General features: G+C 47.6%; 1 protein-coding gene across 4 annotated transcripts in view; it reads right to left on the bottom strand.

Annotated features, from left to right (window-relative positions):
• Positions 1-17909, bottom strand: part of GAB2 (GRB2 associated binding protein 2) — an 82889-nt gene that overhangs the window by 26686 nt on the left and 38294 nt on the right. For all 4 annotated transcript variants that reach the window (XR_001552827.2, XM_015852451.2, XM_032442275.2 and 1 more), the window contains exon 2: positions 10309-10609. Coding sequence is in view for 3 of the 4 variants with exons in the window: in XM_015852451.2 (XP_015707937.2) it covers positions 10309-10609 (301 nt within the window). In the remaining variant the exon portion in view is untranslated. The remainder of the gene's footprint in view (positions 1-10308; positions 10610-17909) is intronic.

Genomic DNA, 17909 nt, shown 5'->3' with positions numbered 1-17909 from the left:
TTCAAGGCACTCCACCTGCAAAATGAACCCCTCTATGGTGGTGGTGATGTGCTGATGGTTGTTCAGGCTGGAGAAAAGAAGGCTGTGGGGTGACCTGATTAAAGCCTTTCAGTACCTAAAGGGAGCCTATAAACAGGAGGGGAGTCAACAACAAGGGTAGATAGTAGGAGGACAAGGGGAAATGGTTGTAAGCTGATGGAGGGAAGATTTGGGTTGGATGTCAGGGGGAAGTTCTTTACTATGAGAGTGGTGAGGTGCTGGAACAACTGCCCAGAGAGGCCGTGGATGCCCCATCCTGAAGGTGTTCAAGGCCAGGTTGGATGGGGCCCTTGGCAGCCTGGTCTAGTACTATATGTGAAGGTTGGTGGCCCTGCCTGTGGTGGGGCAGTTGGAGATTCATGATCCTTGAGGTCCCTTCCAGCCCGGGTCATTCTGTGATTCTGTATGATTAGTAGTCTTTCCAACCTTAATGATTCTATGATTCAGGTCTATGAGCACGGAACTGGGCTTCCCTTCACACAGCACTATGAGACATCCTCTAGCAGCCCATGTTCCCATTACTAAGACACACTGGTGGGTGTTTTACTGCAAGAAGCACTGTTTGTCCAGGGCTAGAACTCAGGAAGGACATAATGGACCTATCTGAACAGAAACATGGGAGACAGACATGGGATAGGATAGTCCTTCTGACACATCAAAGAAATTCAAAGCATTCACGTGTTTGTATTCTGAGTTCCTCTTGAAGGCAGTGGAAATGGTGGGACTGAGTTTCTGGAGCATCACAAAAGAGCCAGCAGGATGTCAAACCTTCAGAAGGAGTTGATGTTAATAACAAAGAAAAGTAATGAACTTGTAAATGACTGAGCTTCAAGTCACAAAAGCACAAGTCACAACGCCCCATTCTTAGAGACATGGAATGAAGTTTGGGGATGGGTAAAAACAATTGGAGTCAAAGTATTGGGACTGAGATATTAAAAGAAAGTCTTCTCCATCAAGAATTGTTCTGAGATGAACCTCTAGAAGATAGGAAGGTGGCACATGACCAACTTTTGACTCTAACACTAATCACTGAAGCAACCATCAGCTGGCAAAAAGACTCAGCGTGGATTTTATGGATTTCAAGTGGGTATTTGAAAGACTTCATCATGACTCATTTGAGTGCAATCTGAACTGTTACGGCAAGCCAGCAAAAATAATTACCATCATAAACGCTTTACATCAAGGTTGAGCCTGTGCAAAGTATACGCAAGGTTGAGGGAATGGTTTGCATAGATCCCAATGTCAGACAAAGAGGTACTCAGCAGAACGCGTGACCTGCCAGAGGATGAAGGTGAGGATGGAGCCACTGGGGGGGCAGTGACCATTCACTGCACTTTTACATGCAATGAAGTTGCAAGTGCCTGAGTGCACACCTGACGGCTGCCCAATGCTTTAAAAAAGGGGATCTGTTGTCAGGTATGGAAAAAATAGCAAGTGCAGAGAGTCACTCAACTCCAGTTTACTTTCAAAAGCAACATAGGAATCTGTATGTGTTCCCCAGACCAGGTGTAACCCCAGAGTCCCGGTAATAAATTGCTGCCATTGCAGCTCTGACATTGTACCACACTAAATAACGCAGAAGTACGTTTGAGAAGCAGGCAATAATTATAACCAAAGCATAGAAAACATCTAGGGAAGTAGTGTTATCTTTGCAGATAAAATCAGTAATAAATGCTACCGCATTCATAAATAAAAATCAGTCTGGAAACGAACGCCGAGTGGTGTCATGGAAAGTTCATAGTAATCGACAGCTTCAAGGCTCCTTCCTGCTCCACTACCATTTTCTCTTGGAGGTTTTATAGGCTTTAGAAAGCTTCGTTTTAATTGGAAATGTAAAGCGAGACAAACCAGTAAGCAAACAGGCGTTTGAGTCTGCAAAATGAGAGCTTAAATCTATCCCAGCTTTCAGAGCCTGCTTCACAAAGCAGTGCTCAGGAGGTATAAAAGCAAGGCCCGTGTTAAATGATTTGGGGGCACAACATGGAATATATGGGGGGAAGTGAAAAGGAAGTCATGGAACATAAGGGGAAAAGCAAAAGGGAGGCATGTCAGCCCTAAATTATCTGACTCAGGTCACTGTCGTTTTCTCTCTCAACCTCCAGCTTGCTCGCACACAGGTTTGGAGTCCTGCCTCCATCACACTTTCTGGGCTGAGTCCCACGCATGGAGCATCACTTGCAGATCTATGTCTCATTTCGATGCCCTGGAGCTCTGAAGATCGGGTGCAATATAGCAAATCCCAACACTACACAGCCCAGGGCTCTTCTGGGAAATACTAATACAGGCAAAACTGGCTGCGTCCTTCCTCCCAGCTGGCTGACACCCAAAATGCCTCCCTCCCTCCCTCTGCTACACTCAGACAGTACCGCTTCATTGGTCGCTTTGCTCCAAGCCCATCAGCTGTTTTTCTTTTCAAAGGCCCTGCATGATTTTGCTTTTTTGATCTGATGCTGATACCGTCTGCTGCACACATTTATTTTTTTTCCACGGTCAGTAAGTCATTCTAAAAATTCCTCTGTGCCCATTAAACTAATGGGGCTGACCTGATGCTTGCAGGGCTTGTAGCGATAAAAGCCAATTAGAAAATGAAGAATTATTTCAGGTGGTTTTCTGATTCAGAGTATCTGGTCCAGAAGTGAGTCCTGGGCAGGACCGAGAGATGTGAATACAGTTTGCCAACATCTGCTGGAAACCTGTGCTGGAAAAGCTGGGTGATTTTTTGCTCTAATAATAATAAACCCCTCCCAGCTCTTGAAATTTACATTTCTTCCTCCCCTCCCAACTTAAATCCCAGCCTCAGCTCAGTGAATGCAGTGGGACTTCGGCCAGGAAAGGGCAGGATTATCCCCAAAAGCCCCACACCTCCATCTCTGTATTCATCTTTGGCAGAGGTGAGACAGGTAGCTGTCCCACAGTGAAGAACTGGATACAGCAAGCAAAGTAAGGTGTAGAAGAATAGAATCATAGCACCATTAAGGTTGGAAAAGACCACAAAGATCATCAAGTTCAACTGCCAACCCATCACTAACATGACTGCTAAATCATGTCCCCCAGTATCACTTCTACCCTAACAGTAGGGGCTGATCCTCATTCAGTGTAAATAAAAGGATGTCAGATGAAACAACCTGAAAAGTCAAACATCTCAAAGGTCTTGGCAGCAGCTCTGAGATGGATTAGATTCATCTCAGCATCACTTTAGGAGTCACAAGGTGAAGTCTCCACCTGCGCTCAGCAGTGCTGGTTTCCTGGAGAGCCACGGGAAAGAAACAGGCACTTTTAGGGCACAAATGATTAACCCAGTTTCAGACTTTTTCCACCTTCTCCCCAAAAGTGAGCCTATTTCAACCACCAGTCTCACTGACAGCAGCACTGGTTCTGGTGGAGAGCCAAAACAAGAGGCGAATCACAGCAAGGAGCCCTCAATAGGCTGGTAGGGATCAGCAACAGTCTCCCTGCTTCTTTCTTCTAGGAAGCAAATTCCTTGGTTGTCAGTGGCTGTCTGCTCTTTAGCAGACTCGTTAGCACCTGAACTAGCACATCTCCAAAGGGAAAGAGGGAAAAAGGAGGAGGGAAAGCCAGCAGGCACTTAACTGCTCTCAAGCTGCTCCTTTGTGCCAAGACCACTCCATCTCTGGTATTGTTTACACTGAAATAAAAGCTGAACAGTGTCGGATCTTAAAATAACTTGCTGTTTTCAGCTCAGGAAAGCCAGGGTCAGGGAAGTTTGGAGCAAATTTAAAGAGGCAGTATGATTAAGGGACCGACCGGGACTCATACACGGAGGCATTCACATGCACATGGTGCTCAATCATCAGCTTGGAACAAATTAAGTTCAAACCTCTGGGTCTCCATATCCATAATACCTAGACTGGATTGGGTCTTGATCAAGGCTGAGATGTGACATCTGCACTTATTCTCCCAAGGTAAATCTGCAGCCACAGAGGTTTCCTTTGTTAGGAAATCTTCACACCTTAGAGAAGTACAAGTGGGACTGATCCAAACATCCCTAAGATGTGCAACCAGTGGGTCTAGATGTGAATCACTGTGTTTTAAGAAGAAGAGCTCCATGATGCTGAGCACAGAAAGCACTGATGGGAACACTGAGGAAGAGTTAGTACATGGAGGGAATTAATACAGGTCTGCCTCTTGGGGGATGGGTTGATGGTTGGACAAGATGATCTTAGTGGCCTTTTCCAACCTTAATGATTCTATGATTCCATGATAATCTTGCTCATCTCTTGCCACAGAGCACTGTGCTGTCTGCTGGGAGACAGATTGGCCTCTAGGTGAGATGATGGTCAGCTATGACCTGGTTATTAAGATGAATCCGTGGCCAATCAACTTGAGTTGAAACGAGCTTAAGCATTAAGCCCTGACCCAGCTGGAGGGTGTAGGACTCATCAAAGGTGCAGATCCCAAAATACAGCACACTGGGCTTTGGTGCTTTCAGGGATTCAAGGACATGCCCACACCTCCCTCCTTGCCCCCATTCCTCAGCCATCAGCATGCTTCCCAGCACAGCTCACCGTTCATCTAGGGTGCGAGCAGGGAAGGAAGCAGGCGTGTGCCGGGCACAATAGCAAGGAAGTACCTGGTCATTAGTGTTTCCCCTTTGGTTTCATTCCTCCTGGCCACAACAGAAGTGGAGACAGTGGAAAGTGGGGGCTGCCCTGGGGTTGTTGCTTTGCTTAGGCTCCCTAGTACCCTGATCTCACATGCAAGGATAGTGAACACCAGCGATCTGGTAGTAGTTTTGGGTGGTGGGTGGCACACTAATCTATGTTATCTCTGGTTTTATCTGCAGCCTCTTTGTTGAGCTTTTGGGCAGCTCCTGTCTGCTGGACAGAATTCTGGGGGGTATCTCTGTGTGGTGTTTTATGTTTTAGCCATTCACCTCAACAAACACATAAACCAGGCTGCAAGGGATCAGCAGAGTGAGAGGCATTGCTGGCTTGATCCTGGGACCAAGGAAGTTTGCAGGGAGAAGAGAGAAGGGAGCAAGAGCAGTACATGGGCTGAGAAGCACAGATTGCAGGCAGCCCGTGCATGCAGGGTTGGTAGAAAGCTGAGTTAAAAGAGGAAGGAGAGTCCCCTCTTCCCAGCTGGGAAACCATCAGCCCTGCAGCCTCCGCAGGCAGAGACACTCAGCTCCCCATTAAACATTAATGTTGGGCCCTGGCTGGCTTTTTGTGAGATGGTAAAAGCCTGGGGAGCACAGAGGATTGATCCCAGCCAGGATGAAACACATCAGTGCCGTGCTTCAGAGATGGAGCGAGGAAGGAGGCAGACCCTGGGAGCACCTGGTTGAATTCATACAGAAGAAATAAAAGAAATGAAGTCCCAGATGATATTTAAAAAGAAAAAAGAAAGAAAAGCAAAAAAAAAAAAAAAAAAGCACTTGATGACTCTCTTTTGGCTGGGGACGTGTGCCCAGGCTGGGTGGGAGAGGCCACTGCTGCCAAGCACAGCCCATGGGCAGGAGCCAGCGCCGGCCCTTTCCCACGCTCTACTCACCCTCAGCCTTCAGCTCAGGGCAGCGACGTTTACTCATCCACTAATGCATCACTGCTCCTTCTCTTTGATTTTTCACTGTGGCCTGAAAGGCCTGTCTGTGATCGGGTTGCTGTTCATTAGGGCAAAGCCATAGTACGAGCACTTGGGAAGCCTTGAGCATTGGGGTGAGACATCATGGCTGAGCTGAGACACCGACTGTGCAAAGCGGATCGAAACAGATACTTGCTGCCTTCCCTCCCTCCAGCGTGGGGAAAAACCTCTAGCATACAGGCAGCAAATTGGTTTTCATAGAGCTTGAAAACCCACCAAGGGTTTGCTTGGTGCTCAAGAGACAAAGCCCAGAGAGAGATCTCACATACGATGGTGGAAGAAAAGGAGAAGAGATAGACAGGGGCAGAAACAGGAAGGTACCAACCCATCTGAAATAAGTAACCTGGGCACAGGTCCCCTGCATGGATACGCTCACTGGTCCATGAGAAAATAAATTACACACATTACTGCATCTCTCAGCCCTATCAGAAATAGGAGACATCAGGTTTTTGGCTGAAGCATCGGTTCCAGAAGGGGTTAAAGGCACATGAGATACATTTAGAAGGATTGTTATAATAGATATATATATTTCTCTTCTTTTTTTTCCCTGACAAGCAAAACGTATGAGAAAATACAGTTCACAGCACAGACATGGCTGTCTGCCCACTAGGGCAGGGAAAATGCAGATGGTTGGAAACACAGCGTCGTGGCCACGGAGTTGGGCTCTGGGCACAGCACCCAGAACAGGGGCCCTGGGAACCCAACAGCTGTGTGATAATGAGAAATATTCTCCCAAATGAGGGTCAACAGAGCAAAGCTGATGCCTTCTTCTGTACTGCACCTTGGGTGTGTTATGCACATACACATTGCAATCCATTGAGGGGACATAACTAGTCACATTCCCACCCAGAATGGATTAAAACTTGATAAAAGCAAACAAAACCTCAGCGACTTCTTGCCTTTTGTCCCCAGATGGAGGAAGCATCACAGTTTGGAATAAAGGCAGAGCTGTCACACCCGTGTCCCTCCTTGCAAGGCTCCTCTTGTTCAAAGCAGTAATTAGCTAGCTAAGTAAATAGGTGTTAGCAGAAACAAAGAGCTGTGCTCCGTCTGGGTAAACACCTCAGATCTAATTTAATTTCCCCTCTTCTAGTAAATACAATCTCACTGCTACACAGCTATTTCCAGGCTGGGGCACAGAGTGCACACCGGTGATGCCGGGGCAGTCGTGCAAGTCCCTGAGGCTGAAACGAGCTCCTTTTGATGAGCCAGATGTGGAGCACAGCTGGCGGTCATTGACAGCAGCACCACGCTAAACTCCATCCGTGCCTTAATCCTCAGAGCCTCCTAGTCTAGACAGGACACGACAGACTAATGTGAATACCAAGCAAGAGAAAATTTACCATCTCCTGTTGAGCTGCCGGTAGAAGGAAGCAACAAAGGGCTCTTTGGACTATTTTTCTTTGTTTTCTTGCAAAGGTGTTTTGCCTTTTTTTCTTGCAATCCTTGCAAGGCAATATGCATCCAACCTTGCTGCCTGTAGCCTCTTTTGGGTTTCATTTCCTCACTGGCTGTGCTGAAAAGCAATGGAGGTCCCCTGTGGCATGGGGTGTCCCTCCAAGTGAACACCTCTTCTGGTGATGAAGTGCTCTCCTGGCTGAAAAGAGACCTGATAACATCCTTTCAGTGTCTGAATGGGGGCTGTAAGAAAGAAGGGGACTCTTTAGTAGAGTCTGTTGTGATAGGACAAGGGGAAATGGTTTCATACAAAAAGAGGGGAAACTTAGACTGGATGTTAGGAAGATTTTACACTGAGTGGGAGGCACTGGCACAGATTACCCAGAGGGGTGGAGGTGCTGCATCCCTGCACACACCTTAGGTCAGGCTGGATGGGCTCTGAGAACTGATGGAGCTGTGGGCATCCCTATTCTTTGCAGGTGAGTTGGACCAGATGGCCTTTAAAGATCCCTTCCAACTCAAACCATTCTATGAACCCAGCCAGGAACCACCTGGCTCTGGGGCCAGATCCAGATCCAGGCTGTGGGGTTGGCATAATGCAGTGAGCACCTTGCATCTCCCAGGAATGAGAAAAAGCAGAAGGATGTGCACGGGAGCTTCACCAATGGTTTCTGATCTCATTACACCATGCTGCCTGACTGCTGGGAGAATTGGGGGAAGGTAATTAATTGCTACAATTAGCATGGAGCTGCTGCTGTCTATGATGTTTAGCTTTTCCTGCTGCTTTTTGCGCATCCAGTTACTGACTTTTAACACCATGCTGCAGTGAGGTGATCAGTGAGGTCCAGAGGTCACTGGCAGAGCCTGGAGTCCAGGAGGTCCCTCAGGACATCAGGCCACAGTGTAGAGGGAGGCTGGGGGCTGCCCCTGGGGGAGCTCCAGAAGCCCTGGACACGCTGCTCTGAGGCAGGGATGGCCTGGAAGGACCCTGAGGTGCCTCCAGCCTCAGCCACTCTGTGACAGCCACAAAAATGGTGTTTTCACATTGCTTATCAGGGACGGTGAATGAAAGGTGCCTTGCAGAGGTCACCATTGCTGCAAACACCAAAGCAAAGCACCAGCCCTGCATAATTCATGCTCCCTCTTTCCATAGCATCTGGCCACATCTGCTGCATTCCCGTCGCAGGCTTTTTCACAGCTGACTCAGAAAATCACTCTTTGGCAGCCCGGTACTGTTTCAAGTGGGTACTTTCCCTCCAGCACTAACAAGCTGTGATTTAGTTACAAATAAGGAGTTTTGTTTCTCCTTTGCTGATGTCACTCAGTGGTCCTGTGGGGAACAGCGCTTGCATCTCTGCTGCCTGAAAAATCCTATGTTCCCTTCGGGACAGATGCACTTGAAGGCACGAGATTGTTTTTCCTTTTGATGCTCAGGTTTATATTTCAGCGAAGCCCAGTATTGATCCCACTGTCCCCACATGGAAGCTCGTTTTACTAAATGGGAAGAAAACAAGTTCCCCCAGCTGCATATGCACACCTAAATCAAAACTAAAAGAAAGGAGATTTAGATTGGACGTAAGGAAGATCTTTTACCCTAAGGGTAAGGAAGCACTAGCACAGGCTGCCCAGAGAGGTAGGTGATGGTGCCTCATCCCTGGTCAGGACATCCATGGTGAGGCTGGATGGGCTTTGATGGAGCTGTGGGTGTCCCTGTGCATTGCAGGGGAGTTGGTCCAGATGGCATTTGTTGAAGGTCCCTTCCAACTCATAGGATTCTGCAATATGATGAAAATGGAAAACCCAGCCACCAAACAGCTCTCAATGGGCCGCGTCACTGACATCACAACGGGATGCAATTTATTTAGCCTGACCTTTCACTGCCAGATTACGCTCATGGTGTTATCGAGGATCCTTTCTGCCACTTGTACACCCATTGCCAAGGTGACATCCCGTTTAATGCGTCAGTAGGGGAAGATTGCACGCGTGCTGTTGTGATGCTTTGTTTGCTGTCCTGCCTGACGAGATCTTGGCAGGGTTTCAGCTCACGCAGATTGCAGCTGCTCTGCACTGGACCAAAACAGACTCAAGCTGGACGTTGCTAAGAGGAGCTTGCTACATAAATGCAGAGCATGGAGCCCAAGTCCCCTTTGGTTAGGTGCTTTCTGAGGCTGATTTTTGAAGATCCTTTGGGGATGAGATAGAACAGTAATGCACAGAGAGGGTTTATTGTGTGTGCCATAAGGAGGTTTGAAAGGACTCAGCATGCCACCAACAGCATCTTGCGGCCACATCCTTTGGCAGCACATGCTGGGCTGGTTTTACAGCTCCAGCTGAGCTCCTCCAACCTATGGCTGGTCCTCAGAGAAAGCCACAATGAGGTGAAGGCATGGATGAGATAAAGGCCTGGATGAGATAAAACCACAGTGAAGATAAGATGCCCACAGCTGATAGCAGGAACATCGAGACCACAATGCTGCACCCCAGGCACTCAGCTCCACTTTGTGCTGGATGTGACCTCTCCCAGTGCCTCTAAGCAAGCTGTGGAGCCCCTGGAGGGCTGGATGCTAGTGGCACCATTTTGAGGGCCAGGCTTGGTGAAGTGGGTGTGAAAGTCCCTAGGCCATGCTGGGGATGTGGAGGTGGCTTGATGGCACCGATTACAGCAGCTTGCCAAAGCACAGCTGGGTTTGGGTGGTGGAAAATGATGGAGTAGGTTGTGGCGCTCCAGGAGACTACCCCATATCTACATCCTCCCATCCAAGCCTTTCTCAGGAGGAAATAGGGATGGAGATTGGGAGGACATGTACATCCATAACACTGTACAATGCTGGTGGTAGGGACAGAAAAAGCAGGAGGAGGGATATGGTCCTGCAGTCCCATGAAAGCTCTCCACTGGGGGACTGAAACTGCTGAACAAAGGGAATTTTCACTGCTGACTCCCATGACTTTCAAGGGGAATGTGGCGACAGATGGAAACAAAGGTTGCAGCTAAAAGCCATCCCAAACCCCATCAACTTCTTACAAGATGCTCAGAGGGCTACTGTCATAGGGAAAAAGTGAATGAGATAGATAGCTTGCAGGGGAAAAACTTGCTCTGCTTTAGATATCAAAGGTGGGAAATACAAGTGAAATCATGCAGAGATTACTCCAGCCCCTCTAGCACCGCACAGGGCAGCATCTTCCTCCCATAGGCTGAAGGAGGATTCGAGACTTGCTGAGAGAATGGGACGGGGCGTGCTTTGGTTGAGGACCTGTCTCTCACGGTACCTGTGTTCTCCTCGGACTGGTTGAAACCACAGATCTGGCAGATGCTGCGAACCCACTTATTCATGTCGTCCTCAGTCTCAGCCACCAGGTAGAAGGTCCTGTCACTGGTCTTGATGTCAAAGATGTAGCTGTCTTGCAGCTCCTTCTTGTTGAAGGTCAGTCCTGCGTCCACTTGCTCGCAGAAATTGAGGTTGATCACACGCAAGGGTTTCTTGGAATGGTCATTTTTGTAGTACTCCAGGACATCGGGGTCGCCGCTCATCCGACCGCTGCGCAGGACAAACCAGCGCTTCTTCCATGCCTGAAACCAAGAAGAGAGGGGATGTCAAACCCATTGCTTAGGTCACGAGGGCCAGGAAACCACTGCCATGGATGAAGTGACACAGATGGATGTGTCACCTCCCCACTGTGGGATGCTCTGAGACACTGCTTGAGGCATCTGTATAAGCAGTGTACAGACCCAGGACTTTGGTACCCAAATCTCACTGGTTATCTGAGAGAATTAAGCACTGAAATATCATTATGGCTTAAGATACAAATGACTCCAAGAAGCATTAGTCCTGAGGCTCACAGTGACCTTGCTCAGCCACACTCTCAGGACCCAAATATCCTTCACTCCTGAATGATAATCTGCAATTGCAATATCAAAATGCCTTTCAGCAGCTCAGAGGAGTCCTGGAGCTTTGGACACAGAGCTCTGGGCATCCGGCCCTTCAGAGAAGCCCCTGAGAACATCATAGGAAGCATCTGCAGATACTGAGCATGCCAATTCCATTTCTGTTTAAATGCCAGGATAGAAAGGCTAATGAAACCAATGGGAAACTGGTTTGGCTTTTTAAATATCAGGAATAATGCCAGGGGGCAATCCAAGCTTCATTTGTTTTGCAACATCTTCTGTTCCTGGATACATAGGAAGTTCCTCAGCAAGAAAAAGGTTGTTATGGTTCAAGCAGCCTATAATTCCAAGGCTGCTATGGGTAGCAGCCTTGGAAAACAAATGCCAGTTATCAGAGCCAGTGCTGGGGTTTGAACAAAGATGCCTTTTTCTATGATAAGAGTGGTGAGGCAGTGGTGCATATTGACAAGAGAGGTAGTGGGTGCCCCGTCCCTGGAGACATTCATGGTCACCAGGCTCTGAGAACGTGATGGAGCTGTGGGTGTCCCTGTTCATTGCAGGGGAGCTGGACCAGATGGCCTTTAAAGGTTCTTTCCAACCCAAAACATTCTATGATTCCATGATTCTAAGTCAATGGAGAGAGGCAGGTGCTTCCAAGCATTGCTTCATGGAAGCTCCTACTGAATAAAACATCAGTTTTGTCTATTAAATACCAGAAGGCACCAACATGAGCTCAACAAAAGCATTTAGCTCATCTGACTGACCGTAAAGGAAAGCATCTGAACAACATGGGTGGGATACGGCCCACGTGGATGAGCAGGGTGAAGCAGGGTATTGCCCATGCTCTCAATTTGCACAAAAGGATTCCATCCCCACCACCCTGCCCCAACTCTGGATGTTTGTTTGTGAGATTTATTCTTTTTTTTTTTTTAATTACCAGGTTTTGGGTTCTCATCATTATGAGAGGTAGGGCCATGAAAAAGCACTTGATGTTCCTATGAAGGAAGAACCAACTGCCACATCTTTATAACCCCAGATTGGCAGTAAGGTGACTTCTGTGTGGGGACCTCCATTGGTTGCTCCTAGACAAAAAGAATACATGCATAATGGAGATGTGCCCATCAGGGAGGGAAAAACAAACAAACACAAAACCGTTTTCCCCAGGCAGCAGCAATAATTTGCTATTCCACCTCCTAAAAATGGATTACCCAGATCACTGGGAATCAATCTTAGGAACATTTTTTTTCTAGGTCCTAAACATCCCATCACCTTCTTCCAATTAATATAAAACCATTTATTTGCAGCCACCCTACAAACCTAAGAAACGGGAACCCATTAGCACGAGTGTCTGGAAAAAGATGAGCCACCATGTGAATGAAGACACATCCATCACTAGTCCTCGCTCCTTGGCTTTACCGCTTTTCAACTATTTGGAGTCAAGATTTGAGACATCCCTTCAAGGCTGAGAAGTTGCACTGAAAAAGACACAAAGTACAGTAGCTAGATTCTAGACTTTCAGGGAAAAAATAGAAGGATGTGCTGCAAGAAATGACAGTGATGCTACCACAGCTTCCCTTTTTATCTCTGTTACAAGACCCGCAACTTCTCTAGTTCTCTGTTGTCTGTCTGGTAGTCATGGAAAGTCCCACACGGTCAATATTTGGCAGAGAAGATGGTATAACACATGCTGGCTGGTGGTATTGGTGACACCCTAATATAAGTTGATTGCAAAAGAACTGCTCCAGCGTGGCTAAATCACAGCACATGCCAGACTGGAGGAGGATACAAGTCTATATAAACCTCCATGCTCCAAAATCATGTTTCCAGGGAGGTTCCTTTCTTCTCCTGTCATGATGGGAAAACATGGGATGGGGATGGGTTGGCCAAGACGGCCAACGCACATCTTCTCCACCCAAATTTGTTTCCTCTCCTTATTTCTCTTTCTCCTGGCTGTTCTGAATTCCCTGCTGCTGCCAGCTCGTGCCTCACGTGGTGTGAGGCAAAGGTTGTGTTTATTTAACACTTTTATGATGGAAAAAGGCCAACAGTTCCACAGCTGTAAAATGGTACCTGTGAGGCATGTCTTCAGCTGTGTGATCTGTGTGATCCTTTGCCCACAAAGCACTGTTTCCCATTTAAATTGCAGCTGACCTTAACATCACTGACAGATATTTTGATGCTTAGCAAGTACATCTTTGTAAGAATTTTCATTAAAAATAAAACCCATCCCCATAATGCTGATGGCAAGATGTGGCTGAAAGGAGAAGAGGAGAGGAGAGGAGAGGAGAGGAGAGGAGAGGAGAGGAGAGGAGAGGAGAGGAGAGGAGAGGAGAGGAGAGGAGAGGAGAGGAGAGGAGAGGAGAGGAGAGGAGAGGAGAGGAGAGGAGAGGAGAGGAGAGGAGAGGAGAGGAGAGGAGAGGAGAGGAGGAGAGATAAAAGGGAAAAAGGAATAAAGAATAAGGAAAAAGGAAAGGAAAATGAAACGGAAAAACAGAAATATTTCCCTGGAAATCTTTCTATCCTACTCTTTCTCCCCCTGCTGCAACGTTTGCCCACAGCACACTGCAGGTGTGAAATAAGTCTTCCAAAATGTAATCTGACACAAATCGCAGTGTTTAATCCAAACTGGCATGTGGTATAAGTGACCAAGATGCGATGTTGGGGAAATGTTTCACTGAATGATTAAAGCAGAAAACCTAGCAGAGGGGCAAACGTCCTGTTATCCCAGACTTATTGTGAGCTAGGAGAGTCCTGGGCACAGAACAACTCCTGCCATTGCCCCCATGGCCATTATCTGCTAGGGGGGATGCTTCAGAGTGCACTGTAAGCCCACAGTGACACCAATTCCAGCATCCTGGCAGGATCACTGCTAGGAAGTGGGGATAGAGATGGAGGTGTCAAACGAGTGCATGATGTGCTACTCTCCAGTGCATCATTTCAGATGTTTCGGCTGGCTTGGTAGTGTTCTTGTTTCTGTTATGTACTACAACAGCACCAACTGTAACTGGGGCTGAGCCTTTGACAGACACCTGTCCCTGTAGAAGGGACACGGTTGCCCACTGCAGCTGTGCTATCTGCATCATGGAGTGATGCTCAGAACAGGAGGATTGTAGAATAACCTGCTGGTGACCTGTATTATAATGTTGTCTTCGTCTGTGTCCCTGCAGGCTTGTTATCTCATCTGATGGACAGAAGGATGCTGGTTTGATTATTCATGCAAGAAAACCTCTCCCTTCCCACAGTTCTAGTGCTAACTCAAAGGAAATAAATACATCTTGGAAGAAGACAGATTCATAAGAAAGAGCAGGGGGTGAGGAAACTCACGAGTCTGCTCAGGTAACTGTGAAGCTTACCAAGCACTTTGGGGCCCTACTATGGCCCATGTCCCCAAGTGAGAGAGCTCTGAGACCCCTTCTAAACACACTCTACTGAGCACCATCTCCTCATCTGCTGCCCACTCCTCACTCTCTTCAAAGGGATGGAGAAGACCTCGGTTGAGAGCTGCTGCTTTCTAGAGCCTCTTCTCAGCTGCACACCCATGAGACGGGCTGCCCCGCCGTGCTGATCCCCCCTAATCATGTGTCTGCTGCGGCAGAGTTCACGGTGAGTTCGTTAGCGGCATCACTTTGGGGGAGGTTTGATTGACAGCGTTAATAACACTGAGCTGCAGCAGCGCGAGCCTGCAGGGCACAGTGAGCCTTGACGGGGTGCTCGGCAGCTCCTCCTCAGCTCACTGGGGAACCGGGGAATTAATAGCAATATAAAAACCACCCTGGTGTGTATCTCCGGCTGTCAAACCTTCTCTCCTAGAGGTTTCTCCCATTGCTGAAGGCATAATTAGCCTTTGGAGCACGCACCAAATTGCTACGTGCAAAACCCACCCCAAGGCGGCTCGGCCAACACAAGTCTTCCTGCACCAAGCATCACTTATGGCTGGCTGGAGGTTTTAAGGAGGTTTTACAAGACTAGAACCTATTTGAAAGACCATTCAAAAATACACAGGCTTCAAAGCCAGCTCCTGCCAACAGACATTCTTGCACCTAGGCAAAAGATGGCTTGGGATGGCTTCTACCCAAAGAGATACCAATAGGAGCTGCAGGACCATAGCATCCATGTTTGCTCCCTGCTGCTGTGCTCGGTGAACTCGGAGGGCAAAAACAAAACAGTGACACAGTGTGGAAAACATTTCCCTTGGTATTTATTTTAGGGGAGTTCTCTGGTTGGAAAGATTTCAATAGTTCAATGCTGTGCTGTCGATCTTAGGAAAATAAAGATTTCCCTGGGTGACGTGAGGGCACTGATTGCGTTTCTGCTGGGATGCTGGAGTGTCTCGTTTGGAATGGGGTGGAAAAACAAAATATCAAATAGTGAGGTTGTACTTACACTATCAGACAAGTTGTGACTGTCTGGGAATGAGGGACATGAGGGAAACCCCAGGGTGGGCTGGGCCTTACCACAGAAGATGGAGACAAACTGTGCTGGGAGATGCACAGGGACAGCACATGGGTCCATGGAAAGTTTCTATTAGATGGACAGAAAAGGCTTCAAAATAAGCGGTAGTAAAACAAGAAAACAAGATGTGGGGAATGTCCATCCTTGGAGATACTCAAAACCTGCCAGGACAAGGCCAGGAGAACACAATTTACCTCCAGACTTGGCCTTAACATCAAAGCTGGCCCTGCTTTGAGTGAGAGCTCAGGCCAGAGAACTCTGAGCTCCCTTCCAACCTGAATTATCTCCAAATCTAAATGACTTTTCCATAACCAGACCCAGTTCCCAGGGAGGAATTGATACATACTGAACTGTATGAAGACCTGATGAGCAGTACCCGTGCATCACTCTGTCACATGTTCATCCTCCAGAACACCAATTTCACGTGTGTAAGGGCAGCATGAACATATTTTAGTTCTTCTTAAGGAAAGGAACCTTTTCCAGTAATTCCTTTTGCAGAAGGTGCCTTTGCAAGCAGAAAGGTGCAGGAAATGAGGGGTTCAAAGGAGTGAGCTCCTGCCCTGGGGCTGGCTGCAGATGGTTCATGTGCAAGGCCTCCACAGTGTCCCTGCTTTTGTTATCTAAAAGTATTTCCTGCTATTCAGCCCTGCTCTGTATTTCTCTCTACTATTCCCAGCCGAAATTTCTTCTCCCCCGCCACAGCACACACACAGAGGGACCAGAGCAACAAAACAGAAGGGCAACAGGGAACATGGCCTGTAAAAGCAAGGCTCTGGGTGATATCACCAGGGCCCCAAAGAGCCATGCAGCGAGTCTCCATCCAACTGTTTAGTCTGGGTCTGATCCAGAAGCTGGGGCAGATAAAGGGATTTTTCATGCTGGGCCTTGAGGTGCTTTGTTTTTGGCAATGTTACCCCAAAAGTCCCTCCCAGCCCCTGTATCTTCCTCAGCCACATCCTGACTTGATGCTGATGTGAGATGTGGGGTGGTGGCACCCCTGAGTTGGATTGCTGTGCAGCAGAACTGCAAGTGATGAACTGAGCACAAAGCCGCGTTGTCCTCATCGTTCACCATCATCAATGCTGGAGCACAGTTTGCTTTCTGGCCTGTGTCTCGCTTTCTCTGCTGACGTGGCTAATATGGATAAGAGACCGACATGACAGACAGGATGCTCCAGGTGGTGATTATGTGGCATTACATTTGTCATAGTGTGATACTATAGTTATCACGCAATTATAATGACACTACACTTATATTTACATGATGTACAAAGAGACAAGTGCTTCTCCTGGTTTGCAAAACTCAAACACCACCATTGACTGTACTCAACCCTGCCCAGAGAGGTGGTGGGTGTCCCAGACCTGAAGACACTCAAGGTCAGTCTGGATGGGGCTCTGAGCAGCTGATGGAGCTGTGGGTGTCCCTTCTCACTGCAGGGGAGTTGGCCAGAAGACCTTTAGGGATCCCTTCCAATTCAAACGACTCTATGATCCTATGATTTAACACACACGGCACAAGCACGCAAGCGGCAAGAAAGGAGTTTACTTTGCTTTTTGAGCTTTGGGTTTCTGGAAGAAAAAGCAAACTGCTCAGAGATTTTTCTTCTCTCCTGAGACTTTGGTATCAGGCTCTGATAAGTGCTTTCCCGGCGGGATATGAGAACCAGTTGGCAGAGACAAGGGCCTGTTACACAAGCAGGGCTGGACATGGGAACTCAACACAAACAAATGGCTTTGATAACCAGGACTGAGTTTTTCTGGCTTTCTGGGCAGTCTGAGCCATCGCTGGCTTTCTTTCTATGCAGCAGGAATTGGAGAAATGTGAGAGAGACAGCCGGAGACCTCTGCAAGAGCAAAACAAATCCCACAGGACTGTCAAAGGCTTCCATCCCTTTACTCCTAGGCTTAGGCTGCTCCAAATTGCTCCCACAAAGATAGAGATCCACCCCAAAGAACACCCACACCTCACTGTCCATGGATCTTGCCCCATGTCCATGGTGAGCACACGCTGGTTTCTGCACACACAAAACTCATTAAAGGTTTGCTTTGATCCATTGGAATTCAAACCCCAAACTCATCTTATGTCTCAGTGCCAAGTGAACCTAAAACAACACTTCTGAAGCAAGAAAAGAGGAGTGTCAATAGGCTTCTCCATTCCTTTTACACACTGGTTCCTTCACATAAAGAATGCAGAAAAAAGGGTCCTGCAAGGTGATACTGGACCTATTCTGATCTTGCCAAGTCCTGTCTAACTATAGAAAGCAAAAATCAATGTCTGCTGTTCACTTTGAGGTGATCAACTGGAGGTACTGTAAGGCTGAAGGTGATGGTCAAGCTTTAGGGAGTTTCTCCCATAATATAAAGGACTGCACTCCTGTTTTCTCTGGCTTAGAGCAAAGTATTTGGGTCAAGTTTGCCTTTCCAAGAATGGTTTCTAATTTTAAGCAAACTCCAAAGCTTGTTAATTTTCAATCACTTTTATAGGCTGTCCCGCTGTCACAGTGTGTAACCATTGCCAATCTGATAAACCACTG

This window comes from Coturnix japonica, chromosome 1 (assembly GCF_054131305.1).
Source record: "Coturnix japonica strain WE chromosome 1, WE-NBRP24, whole genome shotgun sequence".
NCBI classification, from domain to species: Eukaryota; Metazoa; Chordata; class Aves; order Galliformes; family Phasianidae; genus Coturnix; species Coturnix japonica.
Note: the sequence above shows the minus strand (reverse complement) of the source record. Positions and strands in the feature narration are given on the sequence as shown.